The sequence below is a fragment of the Aythya fuligula genome, chromosome 1 (assembly GCF_009819795.1).
Source record: "Aythya fuligula isolate bAytFul2 chromosome 1, bAytFul2.pri, whole genome shotgun sequence".
Lineage (NCBI taxonomy): Eukaryota > Metazoa > Chordata > Aves > Anseriformes > Anatidae > Aythya > Aythya fuligula.
Window position 1 is genome coordinate 188,620,450 of NC_045559.1, and position 23,792 is coordinate 188,644,241.

Consider the following 23,792-nt stretch of genomic DNA (forward strand, 5'->3'; position numbering starts at 1 on the left):
GTAAAATTACATGTGCTTGTAGTTCTAGTAAGCACTCAACTTCCACTCACCAAAACATAAGCTTGCTAGGCCCATTTGGGTTTGAAACTTTTAATCATGATTTCCTAGTACCTCTTTAAGATGATTTTAGTATTTGCTTATTATCTTACCCTTCAAAAGGCCTCCCCTAGTTGACATCTTGTTGCATTCCTCCTTCCACAAGCATGTCACAAGAACAGGTATCTTATTGCTTTCTCTTTTCTTACTTTCACTTTTTCCATATCACTCCTTCATACGTAACATTTTTGTCTTGTGACTTTTCCTCACGTTTCATTTTAACCACGTTTCCTCCTCCACTTTGCATGCTCTACAAAAGACCTCTAAAATCTTTCATGTCCTTGAACTGAGAAGCGTCACACTTCCCTACCTGATTCCTGATCAGTTTCCATGCCCCACTGCCCTTATGTCTTCATCCTTCAGGTTTCTATCTGCAGCTCTCTCCTCTAATGGTCACGTTTATGAGACCGTACAGTTTCATGTTCAATTTCTTAACTATAATGGCTGTTCAGGGTGTTCCCATTCTTCTTCATTTGTTCCTGCTCTAAATTGCAATAAAATTACTCCTTACCCTCACTCACACCCAATACGTTCATCTGTAGAGCCATCTTGAAAGAAAAAAGGCTCAATGAAATGCCTTTAAATTTCTATTTATTTATTTATTTTAGAAAGCAGAAGAAACTCTATCAGCACAACTTGGGGCAGGGGTGAAGGGGAAAGTGGTTATAAAGCTTTGTAGAGGTATGCAGCTCTTGAAACATACTCAACTACCTCTGCACTGGTTCAGATAAGGATGATTCTAAACTGCAGCCCTCAACTTGCTGTGTTGGTTCTGTTTCTGGAGCAGTTTTGATCCACAAAAACAAAGTTCTGTTTCTCTGAATGGAATCCAAATTTCATCCTAGAAGCATATGAAATATATACTATAGTCTTTACTGGGGACATTAGGATCCGAATTAACGTGTGGGACACAAAGTTCTCTGTTATTTACCTACCTCTTCTCACATAGTGAAGGCACTTAGCTCAGGGAAACAGACTAACACTAATCCAGAAGAAATCTTCCAAACAACCTATAGTGCATTTGTCACCACATACAGTGTTTTTTTGAGGAGCCTCATTAGCAATAAATTTGATCTACTATTTTTCTAATATGTAGATGTCACATGTCCTTGTTCCTTTGCTAATAAGGATCAGGAAAAATAATGCTCTTGGTTTTCATCTTCAAGACTTCAAATCCTCCATACAGGAAGCAAACAAAAATCACAAAATCACAGAATGGCTGAGGTTGGAAGAGACCTCAGGAGCCCATCTCGTGCCACCCCTGCCCAGGCAGGGACACCCAGAGCAGGCTGCCCAGTAACACGTCCAGGCGGCTTTTGGAGCTCCCCAAGGAGGAGACCCCACAGCCTCTCTGGGCAGCCTGTGCCAGGGCTCCGTCACCCGCCCAGCACAGCAGTGCTGCCTGGTGCTCAGAGGGAGCCTCCTGGGTGCCCGGCTGTGCCCATGGCCTCCTGTCCTGGCACTGGGCACCACTGAGCAGAGCCTGGCTCCAGCCTCTCTGCACCCTCCTGTCAGGGATTTGCACACATTGATACTTCTGCTGACAAGCACACACTCAGTCCCTAGAAGAAAAGAAGGCCTAGAAGAAAAGAAGGCAACTTCTGGGAAAAAAAAATAAAATTGAAATACGTATCTTGAAAATCTTTCCTGTACATGTCTGTAAGTATGTAAAAACTGTAAATGATCCAAACCTACCATTTTCCAGGCTTTTTCTTGAATAAAAGCCATTCCTACTATAGCTGTCTTCCCTCTTCTCTCCTTTTTTTCCATGTTCCTGGTCATTTTTCTCATTTCTCTCGCGCGTTGCATTTTTCTCCTTCCTTTTTACCTGTGCCAGCCCTTCCTTTCCAGTTTCCTTTTGAGCCTACTGCTCTTTATAAATATTCACATACAGAGACCACAGGCATAAGAAATAAAATCCTGCATTTACACACCTTGAAATAAATCACTCCTACCCTTTCTCAGGAAAAGTACATGCTAATTTTCTTAATAAGTACTTTCCCTAAAAAAAAAAAAAAAGGGGGGGGGGGGGCAGGACACTATTTTAAGGTAACAAAAACTACAAAAACTTTAAGTTCTCATCCACAACTACTTGACCATCTGCTGTGTCATAATAATCATACCCCATGTCTGAGGAATCAACTATCAATAGTGAGAGTATTAGTTTTCAAAGATGAATTTTTAAATTACTCAGTGAGACATCCAAACTACAAAACTTTCCCAAATTTCATCTTCAAAAGTCAAATCTTGAAGTTAGTTTTAAGATGAATACAACAAAAAGAACACAATGTTACATCTGATTTAAAGGTTTAGTTTCAATACTGGCATTTCCATAGTACAACACAGAAGATATTAACACTTTTGCAAAAGTGTATTTGGTGATTTATCACCAAACTGAAGATCTATATGATTTAAATATTTCTTGAAAAGTAGGTAGGAAGTCCGTATCAGCATATTAATTCACAATTTCTTAACTTGCTAATAAGTGCCTCTTGCATCTGGATTCTAATTGTTTTAAATTTTCCTTTTAAGATGACCCTGACTAGTCTGAAGCCAAATCTTTTGCAGAAGTGGTAATTCTCCCTCCTCACTCCCACTTCTAGCCCAATGGGCCAGTGGAGTATCAGTATACAAACTTGAAAGATTTTAAGTTAAAAGCTTAAATGTGCAAGCTTAAGTTCTATAGAATAGCAATTCAAGAAAACAATTTACAACTGCCCCATGTGTTTTTTGTTTTTTTTTTTTTTTATCAAAACCTGTTTACTCACTAAAACAAGAGACAATATACTGTAATTTACAGAGATACAGAACAAAACCAGCCAACTCATAAACATAATTAATAGTGTATAAAACAAACGCATATTACCACAGGTGACAAAATAGCAATTATGATGTGCGTATAACTTATTGGAGAAATATGAAAGACTACAAGTTGTATCCCATTTTGTTAAGCACTGTAAATACTGAGAACTGCTCAGTATGCAATGAATTATGACAGTTAACTACTTTTGACAACATCAGACTTTCAAATTTGTTTTTTTTGCATGTCAAATTATATTCAGATGGCACAACAATAGATCAGTAAAATAAATCTTATTTAAATAATTTTGATGCATTATACTAGTTATAGAACCACACAAAAAGGTGTAGAAGTCCTATAGATACACTTACCTTTTTTGTGTGAATTAAAGGACACTGAAGTCATAAAGAAAACTTTGCTCTTTAAATATTTACATCTCAAGACATCTAAAAGCATCACTACCTGCTAAACTGGGATACTGTACCTACGCAACATATCATGTTATCAAGCATGTTTTATTCTAGAGTCACAGATAAGGTTGTCATAGGGATGAAGAGAACCAAGATCTTTCACAAGAATTAAACTAAAACTAAAGCAGATCAACTGCCAAAAAAAAAAAAAAAAAGAATAAAAGATTCTATTATGTATTTTCAGATTTGAAGGAAATAATCAGAATTGTAACTTACCAGGATTATGATGAGTCACAGATTCTCCATTTTGAAATACATCTCCAGCCACACTCATTCTACCAGGATTGAAAGGTCCTACACCAGTCTTGGTCTGTGAAGTTAAAGATGGGGTGTATGTTTGCATATTAACACCAAAATTACTTGACTGCAGTCCGTTAGAAACATCTCCCAAGTTGGCATTCTGCAGTGATGTTACATGTGTAATCATTAAGTTCATGTCACGCCCTTCAGTATTTTCTAAATGACCATCACTCACAGAGCTCATAGCACGTGTTTCTAATGTGGTAACATTAGCAATCTGAATTTCAGAGTCTGGTTCTGTGGTTATACCACTACCACCTATTCCTGAATTTACCTTACTTCTTGAAAAACTGGAAGCTGAGAAATCCATATCGTTGGTTCTATTTTTACACTCTGGAAGTCTTCGCTCATTAAAACTGGAAGCATTCTTCTCTTGTCCTTGATTTGTTTCAATATCTTCTTCATCATCAATAATAATAGTTTCACTTATGCTCCCCTTTTGTGAATTTAAGTCTTTTGGAGGAGGAAGCATTTTGCAATCTTCCCCTTGAAGTTCATCATTTTTGGATGATGTAAACGCAGTGTTCCTTTGTTCTGTTATCAGTGATGTAGAATTTTGAGGAGGTTGTATAGGTTCAATAAAAACTACATCATCATCATCTTCTATAGGCGAGTTTTGGAATTTACTAGGTCTAGAAACTAAAGAACTAGGTGGACCTCCAAATGTATTTCCTACATTTGCAAGGCCAGCTGCCATGGCGGTATTCCCTAGTAGACCAGGAGTATGTTCAGACAGTTCTAATCCTCCCAGAGAACTTGTGTCCATTCCAGATCTGCTGTTTGAGGAAAAACAAAACAAGACAAAACATACCCAGCTTCAGAGTAAGATATAACTTTCCCGTAACAGTTCAAAAAAAAAAAAAACAAAAAAAAACCCTACAGCATTAATAGTTTCAGCTTTTACTTTGTTTTCTTCCTATATGGGATCACACAAATGAAAAAAAAAAAAGTTTATCTATGCTCTTCGGAGTATCTTAACTTTCTAATCCTGTACTAGCAAGAGATACTGCCATTCCTAAGATTTCGCACTAATAGCTACATGCTGTTATGTTTAACAGAAAATGCACACACACACCAGAAACTGAATTTTTGTTGGTATTTATTATAAAATCTTCATTTCTCGGTCCCTCTCCTGAGGGACTCCTTCCACCCACACATACACACAGTGATCCCGTAACACTGTTTTTGCTAGACTGCAAAAACAAGATCAAGATCTAGACAAGCAGAAAGAAAATTTAAATTCCTATTAAATTTCATTGCTATTAGAAATGTTACAAAGTTACAACATTAACAGATTTATACAATAAAAGACTGAAGCCAGATCAACACAAAACAAGCGCCTAGCCAATAAAAAGAAAAAAAAAAAAAAGCAGAAGCAAAATCATTTTGCATATTAACAACTTTGAAAATCAACTGATGTTTCCCCACCACCATACACCCAGAGCTTATTACAGGCCTCAGCGTAAGGGGCAGAAAAGGAAAAGAGATATGGAACTGCTGCACACAATGAGAATAGACACATTACTGAGGGTGCACAGCAACTACTCCTTTCTAGCCACTATCAGAGGTGGCTCATCTGAGGTCCTGACTTACTACCTCAAGTTCCACTACAGCTTTCAACAGCTTTTATCTCCTTTCTCTCTAGCAGCAAGCAATGTTTCTTCAGGCTCCCTCCCAACAGCTACTTTGCTCATGGGTTTCTGTTTGCATTTAGTGATTGTTCAGTCTGGGGAATCTCCTGTTTATAATTGTCTATTTTACCATGAGTTCAAAACTGATAAAAGGCAGCCTGGATATTTAATTTCTGTACCTGTAACTCCAAGTAAGTGTTAAAAGAATTAAGATCTCTGTAAAAAACATGTGTATACCAAAGTGATCTTGATATATATATGAGAAACACAAAAATAACATGACAGAGCATGTCTGAGAGTATACAGTAATGCATGATATCACTGAGCTTTTGTGAAAAGCTAGACGTAGCTTTCCATGATTTTTTTTTTTTTTTTTTTTATAAATCCTTTATAAAAGGAAGGCATATAGAGGAAGTTGAAATATCCCACTCATCAATACTTACCCATCCAGAAATCCACTGCAATCTCTTTACCTTAATAAGTTGCTCCAAGACCTTTTATTTCCTTTCTTGTGAGGAACCTGCACTTCTTGTATCAACTTGCTGCCTTCCGCAAAAGCAGTTTTCTGAAATAGGGTTGAAACAAATATTAGATACCTCAAACAGTTTCTGCATCTCAGACCTCTTGTACTGAGCTCTGATTCATTGATGAACTCTGTTCATTAAGCTGAATTTGCAGTTTAAGTTCAAAACTGACTTTTAGCACTGTTGTTCCATGCCAACAGAGAATGTTAGTCTAGACAAATATTGCCATGAGCAAAGCAGCAACAGGACTGTTTATTCTACATTTTCTAATCTATGGCGCTACATTTCCAGAATCTTTTGTTCGATGTTTTATAGGTACATGAAAAAAGTATGTCTCTTAAGAAACAGACAGACATAGCTCCAATTACATAATCAAACACTGGAATTAAGAAGTCTATCTGTAAAGGAACATAAAAAGAAATAAATGGTTCAAGTAAACCAAGCTATTGACAAAATAACTGATAAGTTTCTTTGCTTTTTATGGTGTCAACTTTCCCAATGCCTGTAGCAGAATATACAACATTAAAATTCAGACATGGCAAAAGGAAAATTACAGAATGCATACTGCAAATCAATCTTACAGTGCAATACAAACCCTACATTGCTAATCATTTTCAAATTGTATATACGCACTGCAGTAGTACTGAGCACAAGTTCAGGCATCCATAGCTTATATTAACACATATGCCCATTTACAAGGGACTGAAAATGTTCATAGCTCAAGTCTGAATTTATTCCTCAAGTTTTGCAACAGTCATTAGGTTTACCAAGCTTGGCAGCATTTTTACAATGCAGTATCAACTTGTATACTGTTTGAGGACAGCCCTTAAAATCCCCAGAAAGCAAAGAGGCCTGAGGGAACAAAGCACAAAAATTCTTCTAAGCATGTACAGCGTTATTCAAGCCCTCGTGTCCATTAGCTGAAGCTGGCAAAGCAGAATCCAAACAGCAAAGCTGTGAACCAGATTAATCCTAGAAGAGTGGCAACCACCTTTTAATTCCTTCATATGTTAGCCTTACAGCCAAATGCCATTATGTAAGAGCATTTGAACTGTAATAAAGGTAACATTCAATTGCAATGAAGAGTTTTCTTACAAAAAAAAATTATCAATGCAGTTGGCTTGTACCTCCCTGGAAATCCGTCAGTTACACTGAAGATTAATTTAATCCAATATTCTCTTTTACCTATCATTTTTTCCCTCTAGGGCTGAATAATTCAAAAGTTAGATTTCCCTGCATCTAAGCTTTTGCTGAAAAGCATGTATTCAGTTCATTGACTCTTTAAGTTTCCTAGTTTTATTTCATATATTTTCTTTCTCAACAAGGAGAAAAGCCTATCAAGCATATAAAAGCTTTCAATAAAGTTTTACATATACCTGAACAGATGGGAGCGAAGAGGAAATGAGAATATGCCAAGACTACACCTCAGGTCTGACTCAAACCTTTGCTATTCCAGTAAATAGCAAAGTAAAGATGCTCAGTAAAAAGATAGATTTGCACATAATATACTGCAAAGGTAAGCCCATGTATTATAACATAGCCTGAAAGATATCTTTTTGCCTAAACATACTTGTTTTTTCCACACAGGCTCTTTAAAGGGTTTTGTGACCTGTACTATTTGGTATGACATAAAAGAAAGAAAAACTTATGAGCTTAATCGTTTGTGGACAGTAATACCTGCAGGTATTTCCTCACAAATATCATCTTTTAACTCTGCAAGACTCAGAAAAAAAATCAAAAAAAAGTTTTAAAAAACTTGGAAAGTGAGATAGCTAGTGCTCTAAAAATGCCAATACTGAGGAGAAACTCAGAGACTACACAGGCAATGTTGTGGTCAATTATTTCTAAATGAAAAATACCAAAAAAGTAATAATCTACCAGGTGAAAAGTATAGGCTTAGAATGGGAAAATAGGAAAAACTCCACACTCCGTAACTTGTTAAGCATCTCCCACTGCTACCATAGAAGCATGACTGCTAAAAGCCTCTAAGATTCATTAGAGTGATGACTGCATGAACTGTTAAGACTCTATAGAGAAGGATAAAAAATAAAAACAAAAAAAAAAGTAACAGAGAGCCTGGTGAGGCCTAGTCTGCAGACAGTGTGCAGTCAATTCTGCTGTGCCATGAGCTCAAGGCTTTGCGGCAGTGCACAGGCACCACGACTATAGCTGGATGGGAACACGGGCACTACCAACACACACCAGCCCTTCCTGAGCCAAGCTTTGCATGTTCTCCTTTTAAATTAGGTTACATCACTCACATATAGAAGTGTTCGTGCTGAAATAAATTACAATCCCGTGGCTACATTCAAGACTTAATTGCTGAAGAAATAAAAGGCAAAATTTGGGCATTTCTCCAGAAAGAAGTGACAGATATGACAGCTTTTAAGACAGCCAGCCAGGCAATGCTTCATAAGCCAAGTCTTAATTCCACAGTTGAATAATTAAATAGTTTTAAATTTATTAGAAATTGAAGAAATTTTGGAATGGGAGGAGGGTATACCTAGAAGTGATTAACTAACCAAAATCTGGAGTTTAAAAGCCTTTACTGGGTGGCTTTGATAACAGTTGGGATGCAGGTGACAGGTATGGAAGAACACAGCCATGGTTATGCAGCCCTGGATCAAAGTCAGAGCAATCAAAAGTGATCACTGAAACCCCACCAAACCAACATCAAAGCACTTGAAACAGACACCCAAACCAAGACCAGCATGTGCAAGTGCTTCCATATAGAAGGCTAGAAGCCTAGAAAGGTAAAAGAGAGAAGGCTAGAAGCCTAGAAAGGTAAAAAAGAAAGTTTTTCCTTTCTAGGCTTCTAAACTTTGTAAAGGAAAAGAGAGCACATAACTAAGAGATCTTCAACGCTGAATGGATGAATAAAATCCTAGGGGTAGCGCTCTACCTGGGTACAAACACCACAGGAACAACAGAATGACTCATTTGCCCCCACGAAGGAATACTACTTTCTGTTAGGAAAACCACAGGATCTTAACTAAATTATTTACCTCAACAGGCGCTGTGCTAACACTTACATTCTACACCCAAAATAGAAGAAACAGCGTATTAATGCCGTAATATCAATCACTTCCACTTGACGGCATGTGTGAGATAAGAGGCACAAGAAAGACTGCAACAGCCAGACATGAAGTGAATGGAAGAATTCAAGCACTGTTGTGTAGACTATGGGAAAAGGGCAGACAAAAACCAGAAATGGAGATGCAATGCTGCCAACTGCAACCAGCTAGGAGACCAACAAAAGGAAAAACAACACGTGGTAATTCTGAGCCATGCAACACGGTCAAGATGCAATTATCTGAACAGCACATTTAAACTCCCAAGGGAATGAAAAAATAATGTTACTTCATTGCTTGTCTTCAAAAGGAAGAACAACCTCGAGTATGAGGAACCCAGTAGAAGGAAATGAAATGGAGCAGCTAGAAGAACAAAAAGCTTTTTGACAGCATGAAGGCTATTTAAGAACTCACCATATTAAGCATACAACCAATCTAAAACGACCCCCAAAACCATAAAGACTACTATCAAAAAGTCTCTGAGATAAGAAGATGCTGTAATTGTACTAGGGGGAAGTCTCACACAATTGTCCAATTCGTTACCTTGTGCTAGGTATGGCTTAAGACAGGCCACTGAGCTATGTCAGAGCAAAGGTTTGCCTAACACACCTCTTCTTGTACAACAGTACAGTTTTCCAGAACAGAAGTACCCAAGAAACCTGAACCACAGCAGAAAACACAGAATAAGGTGTTAGCACTGATGTTCATGAAGGAAAAGATCAGGGAAGACCACATCAAAGCTCTCTTTCTAGGGGTCAAGTCAAAGGAAAGACATCCTATCAAAGTGCTACCACAAGAGACTTTCAGAACAAATCACTAGGGCCGCATGACATTCACTTATGACTTCCAAAGACAGTCGGCAATTTTGTATTTACGTATCTGCAAGCAATTACTTAAACAGAAGGCGATAATTACCCAGATAATTACAGATTACAATCCTATATCCATCACTAGACAGATTGATGGAAACTACGGCTGAATAAATACACTAAGGAAAAAACATAATGAAGGGGGAAAGAATTAACAGGGATTTTGCGAGAGGAAGTTAACATCTCACAGGACTACTATAGAGGTCTTCTGCAGGGTTCACATGCTCATTGACCAAGTCTAATTAAACCAGTATACAGCACTCAAGATTTCCAAAGACATTCAAACACATTTCTCACTGAAGACTGCAGTAGAAATTATCCATAATTAGATTCAAGATAGGGTCCTCACGAGGATTTGCAATTATTTGAAGAGAAAGAAGTATTATGTATCGCTTGCTGTTATCTCAATAAAGGAGTTATTAATGGGATCCCAATATAAAATAATACAGGTCAACATTCATAAATCAACCATAAGAGATGGAGACTACCAAAGGGACGTTTTCCTAATCGTGCAAAATTATTCACATGATCTGAAAGCAGAAGAATATCACAGTGCTGAACGATCAGACAGTGCGATAGGCAAAATTCACTTGTGATAAAAATATGACAGTGAACAGGGAGAAAAGGGTAATAACACACACAGTGATTCCTCTGAATTGGAAGTCAAAGATCCACTCCTTCAAACCAAATCTACTCAACCACCAATGACCAAAGAGGAAAAACCAAGTATGTTCAGACTTTCTAAGCAAAGAATCAACAATACAGATATCTGTATTGAGATATTTGTCGCTATAAGGAAAATGCTGGTGAACTATGGTTGGGGGTGGGAGGTGTTTTTGTTTGTTTTTTGTTTGTTTGTTGTTGTTGTTATTGTTTTTTAATTATGAGATTTTCAGGTCACCCCTTTTCAGAGAAATAGAAAAACAGGTGAGATGCTGAAGAGTTTGAAGAGTTTATACTAAAGAAGAGTTTTCTCTTTGGAAGACAAACAAAGGAAGATAACTCAGGAAAAAAAAAAAAAAAGAAAAAAAACATGGAGAAGATTGAGAGCTACACCCAGTGTCTCATAACACACAAACAAAAAGACACCCTGTGAAATAATTATGTAGATTTAATAATCTATAGTGCATGAAACATTTTTTTCTCCTCAACTGTGAGAACCGCCATCATATAATGACGGAGGCCAGAAGCGCAACCAGTTAAAATAAGGATTGGGCAAAGCTGGAAATAAATACACTGGTGACCATCAAACACAGTAGTTGAAAGACAACTACAGAAGTACTTAGCCAGGCAGATACTGAAAATCAGGAGAACTCACCTGCAGAAAAACTGTGCTGTAACTGCCAAGTTTCTATCCCTAGACATTGCTGCTGTAACCAGATTACCAAACTGTCTACTACCCTAGTACAGTAATTACTTTAACCTAGTAGAGGAGTAATTCACTATTAGATCATTATTAGATGTACAGGAGATGTCACTAGCCCTCATGGAAGTCTTAACCACTTATCCACATCTGAATTTTGACCTATGGCTGTTAGGTTGACTTCAGCTTGAATGGAGGGGAAAAAAAATTAAAAAAAAAAAAAAATCAATATTTAAGCAAAATAAGGAGCTACAAGACTAATCTGAACACATCTCAATGCTCTGTGACACTGTATGGTTCTACTGATTAATTCCTCACCTTGGTGCTTGTTTGACCATAACTTCATTTGAATTCCTCAACTCAACTACTTCCTGGAGTTCATACCCTTCCTTCCAACCACAACACCACAGAAATTCATTTTTCATTACCACTTGACTTTTTGTAAGTCTAATTATCAAAACCTCAGCCTATTGTGAGGACTGACTGCATACAGCTACGAGGAAGCTGTTTCACTGGCTTAGCACAATGCTGTAACTTCTTGCTGTAACTCAGGACCACTACATCCCCTACACAAACAGGTGCAACCTACACCCCATAGTACGAACCATCATCTGACCAAGTGTGTGCCAACAATCACCCCAAAACAAAGTAAAACATCCCAATTAAAAAAATCACTTCTAAGTGGCTGTTTTACTCTGCAACCAAGACAGTCTGGCCCAACTATACCCAGACAGGAAGACTGAAAGCACTAGAAGAGCAGCAATAATCCAATATACTTTAAAGGGTTGCAATTTAAACCAGCTGTAGGCTAAATCTGAATGCTGCTACTACAGACCAGTCTCAATTTATGCAGTGAATGAAAGACAGCGTGTATGGACAGCCAGCCACCTATATGAGCAGAAACCCGCGTTGGGGAGGGTTGAAGGGCCCTTCTGAGTCATCGGATATAGAGCTCCGTTACCGCAGACGACCACAATAAGATCATTTCTGTGGAACAGCCTTACTATAAACATTCAGCATTTTTGTGTTTTCTCCTTACATCCTTCCTGAGGGCTATCTAGCCAATCCTAGCGTATTAAGCAAAGAGAGGCACCATACACAGTGGCCCTGAGTTACTGTCAACTTTTACATGTTTGATCTTACCAAAAACTGTAACATTACTGAAGGTCCACCTGGTGATTAGGTCCACAGGCTCATTTCATGATGCTACCACACTCATAATAAGACAAAAGCTGATCCGGCTAACAAAGACTTTCCTCCAGAAGTCCTTTCCAGCCACATCAGTTCCCCAAAACAAATTCTCTGCACACCACCACTAGCAGCTGTGCCAGACTGTAACAAGGTTGGTCAAGGCCACTTCAGCGGATAGGGTAGGGAGAGGAAATTGAAAGCCACAACTGCATGACTCTGACAGCAAACACATCCCATACTGAGTGAAACACGCTTGCTCCGAAATGCACATGCTATTTGACGATTGAGTGAGTGAATACTAAATTAAAACACGTGTATCTACTGATAGCAATCAGTAGGGTACTGGAAATTTGTAAGCAAGCCTAACATACTACGCCGAGGCCACAATGACAACTGTTTAATTAGTCAACCAGCTTCACACACAAATCAGGCTACTGAGTTCAACATACTTGCGTACTTTGAGCTAAACTAAAGTGCAAATATACCTAACACCAAAGCAAAACAAGGTCTTTCTTAAAATATTATTCAAGTTGGTTATAAAGATTAACCAAGAGTCCGAACAACATTTTACAGTAACCCATCAATGCGTTCATGTTGCTGTTTCTCGACCACAGGTAAGAATTTTCAGGGACAGGATACTCAGTTTTGACAGATTGTACTTACAAGCCCTACAGTCCAAGTATCATCATTACAAAAGCCTAAGATCTCATTTCTTCAGCCTAAAGATGGTATTTCAGACGAATTTATTTTCCAGTGGGTTTAGAGCTGCCCGAAGTTCCATTTTTTCTTACAAATCTGAAAATTTGAGGGAAACTTCATTATATAACATCCAAAATGTGTTTGTTACACGTTTCAAGAAATTGAGGAGAAAAGCATATGCATGCGGAGACCTGCATTCCAGCAGAGACAGCAACTAAAAACAGTAAGATGGCAAGAGTTATGCAGTGAAAGAAACATTTTGAAGCAGCTGAATCAGTAAGTTGTTTTTCTTCAGAGGAGAAAGTATTTAAACACAAACTAAAGCTTACTGAGAAGTGACAGGTAGGGACATGCAAACTTCAGTACCTTCTGAATATCTTAACTGTACTGCAGCCATCAACGTCAAGTGTGAATGCTGATATCTGGTTTCCATCTGACACTTCCAGGAACATCTGAATACCTTTATTTAACACAGCCTCTTCTCTTGGTCTTACTAATCAACCAGTGCTGAGAATTGCTCCCTCGTATGGATGAACAGCATCGAAATTCTGGATCAATCTCAAACTTGATCCTATTCAACATCAATCTTGAATGGAAGAGTATCCACACCAAGCACCTCACATTTTCAAGATTGCTCACAGGGGAATAAGCAGCACTTGGCATAGCTATTCATGGCAAATCAAAATCATACTGTTGACAGTGTAGAAGTTTTAGGACAGCCATACTGACACGTATCCCACACACACTCGATGTATTTCATACCTGTTTAATCCTGAAAAGGTGTTGATCAGCAAGAAACCAGTACTGCTTCTAGCCTTAAAAGCCATGATGTGTAATGTGGCAGACAAATTCTCTCTCTCTACTAAAGCAGCAACATGTTACTTGAGGATGTATGTTGTTATAAATGGAATAGAAAGGTGAAACAAAACAAAGAACCCAAGGACCCACAAAAGGAGGTATGTCTAAATGCTTATCTATTACTTACATCCAAATACGTATCTCTTTCCAAGAAAGTCAGTAACACTAGACCACAGCAACAGACTTGAAAGATGACCTAAGTCAAAGGGAACGTTACAGTAACAGAAGAGAAACACTAAAGATATGGAAATAGCAAAAGGACAAGCACAGCGCACACACAAAAGAGTAGAAGTGTACCATGTCAATTGACATAAATTAATTTTAAAAGTATACATAGTCTAGTTGGGTAAAATACATACTCAATGCCTCAATACTCAACACTCAAGATCAGAAACAGACCTGAGATTAATAAAATTATTTAGATGCCTAGACTAGGACATGGAATATAGGCTACTGATTACTAAGGATCAGTGGGTCACAGCACTCATTTCAAAACCAAGCCTCACACTTGCTCCACAGGTACCAATAAAGATGATTAATGCAGATTTTAAATCTGTCATGCCCCTGTATTTTACTACCATTCAAAAAAATAAATTGAGTTGGTAACACACAAAGTGTATAATCCCTTTAACACACCATTTAATTATTACAGGTTTGAGGAAGCAGAGTGGAAAGTACTTGGGTAACATTATGTAATATTCAGGTAACAGAGTCATTACAGCAAATGCTACAGATTTAAATGTAATACAGATACTAATGAGAAAAGGCTCCAAGTAATAATCTATTTCAATATATTTCATACGAAGTATAGTCTCCCTCTAGCCTCCTCTTCTCTAGGGTGAGCAAACCAAGTGACTTCAGACATTCCTCATACGCCTTGTCCTCCAGACCCTTCATCATCTTTGTAGCCCTCCTTTGGGCGCTCTCTAGTAGTTTTAGGTCCTTCTTACAGTGTGGTGCCCAAAACCGTACATAGTACTTGAGGTGAGGCTCAAGTAGAGACTGCTCTCCAGCCTCTCATCCCCCAGTCTGTATATATAGCTAGGGCTGCTCCTTCCTAGGTGCAGAGTCTGGCTCTTGCTCCTGTTTAAACTTCACATTGTTGGTGATCACCCAGCCCTCTAATCTGTCGAGATCTCTCTGCAAGGCCTCTCTACCCTTGAGGGAATCAACAACTCCTCCCAGTTTAGTGTTGTCCACAAACTTGCTTAGTATGCACTCGAGTCCCGCATCCAAGTCATTTATAGAAACATTGAAGTTGGCCAAGATCGTAACATTAAAAAGAATTGGGGGTACAATCAGTCATGTATAAACCACTGAAATCTGAAAAAACAACAAGGGATGGGAAACAGTAAAAGAAATCTCAGCTGTGGAAGGGTGAGATCTAGTAGATTACTGTATCCTGTAGAACTACGCATTCAGAAACAGACCGATTTAATAGAGCAATGTTAATTCTCATAACAAGTTAACCTTCCCTGTATTTTTTTTTTAATTTAGTACATTTAAGATGATTTTAATAAGTTTTTAAACCATGCTTCACACATTTACGTTATCGATTTTTATCTTAACAGCATCATTTTTTGTTATAAAAAAAATAAATGTCCAATATAACTTACAATAAAGCACCGCTTATCAGTTGAGAGCATTTTTTGTCTCTAAATGATATCAGACTTCGCTTAAACGCTTCAAGTTTAATAGAATTATAGAACAGCAGATTTCAAAAGGAGATGATGGATATCACCTTTGCACATTCACTCCAGCTCAGAAGGGTGTCAAATTAGAAACAAGACCCACATCTGAAGTTAAGTTGGGTTTTTAGGGTTATATCCAACATAGTCCGGAGTATCTACAGAGATTTTTCAAGCCGTTTGGAGACCCTCTTCTAGTGCTGTCATCTTAGCTATTCACAATTTCCTGGTTGCAGCCTGTACCCATTACCTGCCATCCTACCAGCGCGTATCTAGCTTCATCTTTACACTTTGCCACTAAATAGCTGCAGACAGTTACATGTCCCTCTAGCCTTCTCTTCTTATGGCTCAATACACCCCATCCCTCTTGGCCCCCGTTTGTTACGTGCTCCAACTCTAAGCATCCTGGTGGCCCTCCATTGGACTCATCCCAATCTATCACCACCTTTTATTATACTATGTTCAACCCCAAACTTGAATGAACACTCTAGATGTCATCTCAAGTATCAAACCGTGTGGAACAATCACAATCCTCAACCTGCTGGCTATAGCCTTGCTTCATTCAGCCCAATATGCTGTTTGCGTTCATCCCTGCCAGAGCACGTTACTCGTGTTCAACTTAGTGTCCATCACGACTCCCAGCTTCTTCTCTGCAAGCTGCTTCCTCTTAGTTTTTTTTTTTTTCCCTTTTTATAATTATTTAAAAACTAGCATGCAATCTACACTTACATATGTATTGCCCATGATACAAATAACTCTGGATGGATAACTGATAAACATCATATCTAATGGCATGCCCAGTTTCTCAGAGCCTGGGCTCACAAACATTTTTTACTACAGCTTTTAAAATTCATTTTTATTTTTGTATGTGCTCAGGATGAAAAAGTGCCATTCAATATAGCTTACAAATGAACAAGAAGTTTACAGATAACCTATTTTCCTCCTGTCTTTAGCAAAAAGATCAACTAGGAGTCTTGAACAGATTTTTTTTCATCTGAGAAATACCCAAGTTCAACTAATAACCTACTGCTTTTTGGCTGGGTATGGACAAGCCTCTTCAACACATTACCTTCAATGATTAGCATTCAACATATCTAAGCAATTCAGAAAAAGGAAAAATTGAAATTGAGGTTATATGAATGCTACACTAAATATAGCAAAAGAAACCCACTATGGACAAAGCGCCAATTAAGCCAGTGTTACAAAAGAAAGAAAATCTTAACATTATGCAAGATTAAAAAAGAAACATGAGGAAAAAAGTAGTTCAAGTTTGATGCAGAGGTAAGGTTGATTGGAAATGGGATCCAAGGCAAGAATGGATATGGTGAGCATGGCTAGCATGGTAAGTTTTTCACAGCTGCACTCCCTGACTGCTTGTAAATTACATTATGCAGTCAAGACTCCAGTATATTGGGCACAAAAATTCAACTGGTTTTAAGAAGTTGAATGTAGCCTTATTTTTAACAACAACAAAATGCATACTATATTTGCCATGGTTGCTGTTCCACAACAAAGAAACATATCCAGAACAGGACAAGAAACACATCCAGATTAGGACAGGACTGCCGTGATCTTGGCTTCCAACTCCTCTCTCCCACTTTCTCCCCTTCTTGCTCTTGTACTAGGTAATCACAGGTCCCAGCAGTCAGTCACTCACGGGGACTAAAGTGATAGAAAGCTGGAAAACTCAAAACAGAACAAAACCCAACAACTGCACAGCTCCCCTTAAGAAGAAACTTCACTGTGAGTATTCATGGAGCTGAACTGATTCCCCAGAAGAGACAGAAAAAGCTGCTGTTGGTAAAACTGAAGAGGACAACAGCCATAAATTTGGGTGGCTTACAGTCATGCAAACAAGCAATATATGTCTATTTGAATGAACCCAATTAAAAACAATAAAATACTGGTTCTAAACCAGTATTTTGTCTTCTGAGTCCAAACCTGTAACTTGAATAAAGACCTGCATGAAGTATATTCAAAGTCTCATATAAAAAAAAAAATCCAAACTTTGCTAAAGGAGAGCCTTTTCAAGTCCTCTTTAAACTTCTGCCTAAACAGGTTAAAGCAGTGTCTCAATCAGTTATTCCAACTCTCCGTTATCCTAGATGCTGACAGGCTACCTACCCACTGTTCCCCGAGTTTGTGTTGCTTAGCCAATAACCAGCCCTCAGGAATGGGGGCTTTAACACAGATGGCAGGAAAAGCACCCAATTATCTCATATGCTCTTGGGTGCAGAGTCTGGCTCAGACCAGGATTAAGACACACCCTAACCTATCTTCTCCTAATTGAGAGAAAGACTACATTTCTAAAATCTGTTAATACAAAGCGTATCTTCCACTCCTCCCTAAGTCATTCTTGTAGGTCTTCTCTGACCTCTCAATTTCTTTTTAATTATTAAAAAATGCTGGACTTCATTCAGATCATAGTTGCGGTCCTACACACAATATTAGGCAGACCATCTCAGTGTTTCTATTTGTTAATTCTTTGGATAGAAGTGTACATAGTGCTAGCCAAACACAGTGGCAATGGCAGTAATTTCAAAATATATCCAACATTTGCATGTGATAAATTAAAAAAAAAAAATCAAAAAACACCTTTGTTGTACTCTCCATTTTCTGTCATTTCCAAATAGCATTTTGCCTTGTTTGTATGTATTGCAGGGAACCTCTTACCTGGACTTTCTATATAACATTTGCCTTCTTTAATGAAGAACTATCTACCAGAATAAAACGTTACCTTCTGTATTAAATAAATAAATAAATGGAACTAACCACCGTGAACACAGATATATCGGCTAATAATTCAGGAGATGTCTGATAAATTCTTCCAGCTTAGTAGCGGTTCATGAACATATACAGGCTGACATACTAGTCATTAATTCTTGGTGAAATAAAATTGTGCCGTGGTTTCAGGTATCACAGAACACTAGGTCTTCCTTCCCTAGCTACAAAAGAAAAGGAAGGAAAAAAGACACTGATACCACACCCATATATTACAGCTCATATCACAGGTTCCTAGGAGCCAAAGTTACAGACCCCGTTATGCCAGCCACTGTACAAACACAGAATAGGAATGTCTGTTCAAAGAGCAAACAACCTAAACATAAGGGACAACAGATGGAGAGAGACAAAAAAGAGAATCCAAGGAAAGAGCACCACCATAAACAACGGTTTGAATTAGCTCTTGTTCCAAGGATGGAGCGTTTGGGTCCCAGGGTAATGGGAAAGGTGCTGGCTTGTTTTTTTTTAGTAGGCTTTGTTTGTTTAAGTTTGCTTCCTCTGCATTACTAGATTGCACCTGCTTTAAATGATGCACACAGGGAACCTCCCTGAGCATGAGGAGCATCACAGGAGAATGGACAAAGGTGTTCAACTGCCCCTGGTGTCACTGTCTGGAAAGCCCTTAAAAAAATCTCTTTAACAACAAAAAATATACATATAATACTGGTAATACCTTTCACAGCTAACCCCCAACTTTAAATTAAAGGCTGGTAACCTGTTACTTTTACATCCATAAACTGTAAGATGCAAAGATCCGACAGTCAAAGCCAAGGACTACGTAATCACTCTTGAGGATTCTGAATCCAGATCGGGATCATTTTTACTCAAACTGTAAGAAAAAGTCTTACTATAAGATACAGGAGATCAAAAACGAGGTATGAGAGGTATGTGACCATGGATCACATAACTAAATAAGTAACAACCATTTACGTGTTTATTAGCAATTAAGATAGAGCACATTATCTGTCGGAAGAACAGTGTGCTCTGGGTCTAAAACAATAGCTAGATCACGGGCTTAAACCAGAGGTCCCATGACAACACAGCCCACAAGTGGCAGACAGCCCGGAGAGCTTTCCTTCTGGGGAGGAAGGATTGCCTTTGCGATAGCAGCCCGAGCTAAAGGTCAAACATCCACAAAGGGATGTCAGCGGCACACACCACGATACCGCGGGTAGGAAAAGCAGCAAGTCTGGAAGAGAGAGATTGGAAAACCCTCCACAGAGAGATGACAGCTGACTTCGTGAATGAGATTAGCGAGATAACTTCTAGAGGAATTGGGTGTTGTACTAGGGGCAAACACCGAACCGGAGAGGTCTTACAGAGATGCAAAGAAAAGGAACTCAGAAAGAAGAAAGATCTTCACTGAGTCTAAATTTTATTTTATTTTTTAGGGGGGGTGGGCGTACTTGCTTCACAAGTGGATTTTTGTCTAGAGTCCAAAAACAAAACAGGTCCACGTTTCTAGTGACCGAGGCCCAATGGGGTTAAATCAGAAAATCTTGTGTATATTGCTATTCTATGGGTTATACCCAATTTGACTTTCTTCTTCCAATGTTATAACAACAAAAGAAATAAGGAAACTATATAGAAAGCTGAATGAGCTCTTCCATAAAGCCACTGTCCTCTCTCCAGTAGAGGACAATGACCTACTATATTGCCACCCCCCAAGAGTTAGATTGGTGAGCTACGGTGCAAATATCTGATCAGTTATCATCAAGTAATCATCAATATCTAATTAGTTCTCCAATTAATTAACAGCTCACGTAAACAAGTGAATATCAGTATTTTACACCTTTTTCCAAAAAGGTGGAATTAAGATGACTTCCTGCTCAGCACTTGTCAGTAAGCGTTAAAGCTAACAGTTCAGGGCTGTGTTTCGATAGCTTTGTACAGTATGAGGTACACAAATTTAGGCATTATGGATTTTAGGAGCGACAATAACACAAACAAAAGAATTCTGATAACTCTTCTAGGAGTTAAAAGATAGAGTTTATGAACCTTAACACGGTTAACTACAGACTGCCTAATTCATTTATTTATTTTAGGTAAAGCATTAACATTTTATGTGTTAAGTATTCCAGAGATCCAGAACTATCCATTCTGCCCAACAGCAATGCATGCTTATGTAATCTCATCTCAGAAAAAGCTTAAAATCCACGATCCTCTTGTGTTACTGATGCTCAGGGTGGTTGCGGAGAGCACCAGTAATGTCCAAGTGCATTTCAAGACTCTACTCCATCTACTCTATTCAAAGAGTTGAGCACTTGCCTCTGAGCCCCCTGCCCCAGGGCTGATCCCAACACCCCCATCAGATTATGCTCCCGTGGCCAACAGCAGCAGTGGAAAATGAAGTTATGGTGAAAGGTTGCTCCGAAAAGCTTGGAGGAAGATGGAGCGCTCATGCATTAGCAGACACACAGAAAGCATTAACGCCCTTCAGACAGTAATTGCAAAAACACGCTGGTGGCAACCATGTCACCAGAGGCTCCCGTTTGACCACAACACTGAATAATCTCTGTTCATTTTGAGTTCATTGTCTGTATTATAACCACTGACTGAAATAACAACTGTTTTCTTACTCTAGTGTGCTATCAGAACAAAACTTGAATCACTGACGTGCCCGATTCATGAAATACTTCAGGGGAAGACTCCTTGAATGGACAGGAACGGGTTATGACCTAACCCATCCATAAAGGACTGGCACCAACCCCTACACAACTGCTGATGTTCTCATCCAGACAGATGTGCAATCTTTTTTTGTGTGCGTATCAATCGTACCAGAGTCCAGTGGCATAGAATTACACAGAACAATTATGGCTTTTGTCTTAAAATTGATGATTTCTGGAAACTTAGGAAAGACAGAAGTCTTAAACTGCCAAAACAACGTAAGCACAAATACGTGGAGTTTCAAGCCAAGCAGCCCACATGTTTAGTTAACTTAAGGGGACACGCCAGGGAACTGCATTTCAGAAGTCTCACACTTCTCTCTTCTATCCAAAAATTTTCTCACAAGTACCAAACACTGACAAGGTCACTAATCCTGCTCCAAAATGAAGAACTTTAATACTAGCAACTAAATTGAGTAGATCGTTTTACCAGGGTCTGCAGTAATACGACAAAGGGTAATGGTTTTAACCTAAAGCAGGTTAGATTAGACACAAGGAAGAAATTCTTCACTATGAGGGTGAAACCTCACCCAAACCATCCTGTGATTCACATACCAAGTTAACGCCTACTGCCAGCCATATCCTCCAGCAGCATGTAGGGTAAGCTGCAAGTATGGAAGAAAAGTTTCTTCTGAACTCTACCCTCTCAGAAACCCAGTTATTTTCCTGAAGCACTCACCCTGTAAGATTAAATCATAGAAACAAAGTTCAAAGAAGTTGAAAAAAGCGCTTCTAACTGCAGAGATAAACCCAACAGTTTCAGCAGACAACAAAATTCCTATTGCATACAGGGTTTTAACAACCTCATGAGACAATCATTCGTTATCTTCAACTTCTCAGAAGGGATAGCTTACTTCTCAAGTTCCCAAACTTTCAATCTCAATCTCTTTCTACAGATAGGTAGAGTTTATTATTTGTGATGTACATGCCTCCTAGAGTAACAAAGCAGTTCTCCATGAACAATGGATTTTCCATCAGTAATAATACTTTATATAAATTATTCACAGAACTCCTCATTCTGCTTTTGTTGCTGAGTGTACTGATTCGTTGTGAACTCCAATATACACAGACAGAACTTCAGTAATACCTTATTTACTCCTTGAAACCAAAATGAAAGCTCCTGTAACAGTTCAGGGCTGTTCATGGTGCTGCTGGACAAAAACACAAAGAAAGCCAGCAAAAGTCTCTGAGTTTGTATCAGTTTTGGTCCCACATCCCTCTGCATACTTGAACGAGCTCCACAGAAGACAGTACACTTGCTTTCATTTTTCACTAGCATTTGTACATTCTTGCCAATGCAAATCCCTCTTAGCATATTATTTCAGAGTAAGCAAGAGTGGAATGGAATCATATTTAGGGTCAAAGAGGGTCAGTAACAATCCACAGCAAATTTAGTAGATACTCTAATTAAGACAATCTTTTATTAAATTCAAAAAATAAGTGATTTGTTCTACCTATGTGTCATCATCACCTTCATTTCACAAATTATGGCCGAGGAGCCTGGAGTGCTCATGCAGCAGCAGGCAGGGAACAGACTCCCATCACACAACAGCCTGGCCTATCCATGCCATGGGACACACTGCTTTCCTCCAGCCACCTAACAGAGAGAATGCTGTACCATCACCACCACAGTTGGTGGAGAACAATGTGCCATCTAGTAGGATGCTTTCGTGCAAGACGTTCGTGTAATTCACAAGCCAGATGGCAACTACTCATTGAGTTTTGCTGAATCTTCGCTATACAGCTGTTCTTGGCAGTGTTCTCATCTTTTCATAGGCAGCCACACAAAGCTGCAATATTTTTTTCATACCAGCTCCAGCACAAACCTTTTCCGCTCCCTTCCAACACAACAGTCTCCCTCCTTACAAAGCATTACTTGCCTGGATCACTCTTAGAAGTTACTTTTTTAACATGAAGAAACATCAGAAAAAGCAGAACAGCTGTTAGACTGAACTGTATAATGGATCAGAAGTAAAATTAGATGGTAGCCTTCCTCCCAAGGCATGGTGAAAATAAAAGAGCTACAATTAAAATTATACATTAGTAAGTCAAGGTTTAGAACAGACCACTTTATTAATGATAACAAACCATACAAACTCCTAAGAGTCTTTCACAAAGTTGTTAGTTTTAGAAGCTCAGAATGAATTCAGATCTCATGTCTTCCTCTTTAGCAGTGGCATTTCTGCAGGGAACCATGTATTCCTTCTACATGTAAGCCATCAAAAGTACCGAAGTGGCAACCTATGTAAATCTGGGCAATCTACTACCTAGAATGGTAAGGGGAAAATAACAAGAAGACTTCAAGATACAAGCGGTGGAGAGGACCTGAATTCCTCCTGTGCCCAACTCAGGAACCTAGAGCACAAGACACATGCTCCCTTTTTGTTTTGTTCTCTGTGCTGCACGTTATCAACCAGACCTCCCAAGGCAAGGCTACGCTTTTTGCAGTGGCCTCTAGCGGCGAGAGCCTGCAGACAACAGTCGCATCCAAACTCATGAGCTCCTAAAACGTGCATCCGTACACGCCAGGTTACTTTCTCCTTCACTGTGCTACTTTGCAATTTCAGAATCACCGTTTTCCACAGTATACAGTAAAAAATGATATTAAAAGCATATAAACTAGAGTCAAATTACACCGATCTTACATAGAAGGTTTGGTAATGAGCCTCCCCTTAGGTGGCCTATCACCCAGCAGAGAACACAGTCTGCTTTGAAAATCCCAGAGATACAGCACCAAAACCGGTCATTATTAAGAAGCTGAAGGTTTTTTCCCTAGTGACCTTTA

The 23,792-nt window shown here is 38.7% G+C and overlaps 1 protein-coding gene across 7 annotated transcripts in view; it reads right to left on the minus strand.

The window, feature by feature from the left end:
- Positions 1 to 23,792, minus strand: part of ZMYM2 (zinc finger MYM-type containing 2) — an 89,993-nt gene that overhangs the window by 64,520 nt on the left and 1,681 nt on the right. For 3 of the 7 annotated variants that reach the window (XR_004253245.1, XM_032187302.1, XM_032187260.1), the window contains exons 3-4: positions 5,741 to 5,862; positions 3,583 to 4,442 (exon numbers count right to left, since the gene is read on the minus strand). Coding sequence is in view for 6 of the 7 variants with exons in the window: in XM_032187302.1 (XP_032043193.1) it covers positions 3,583 to 4,432 (850 nt within the window). In the remaining variant the exon portion in view is untranslated. The remainder of the gene's footprint in view (positions 1 to 3,582; positions 4,443 to 5,740; positions 5,863 to 23,792) is intronic. The other 4 variants (XM_032187293.1, XM_032187277.1, XM_032187286.1 and 1 more) reach the window with 4 other exon arrangements.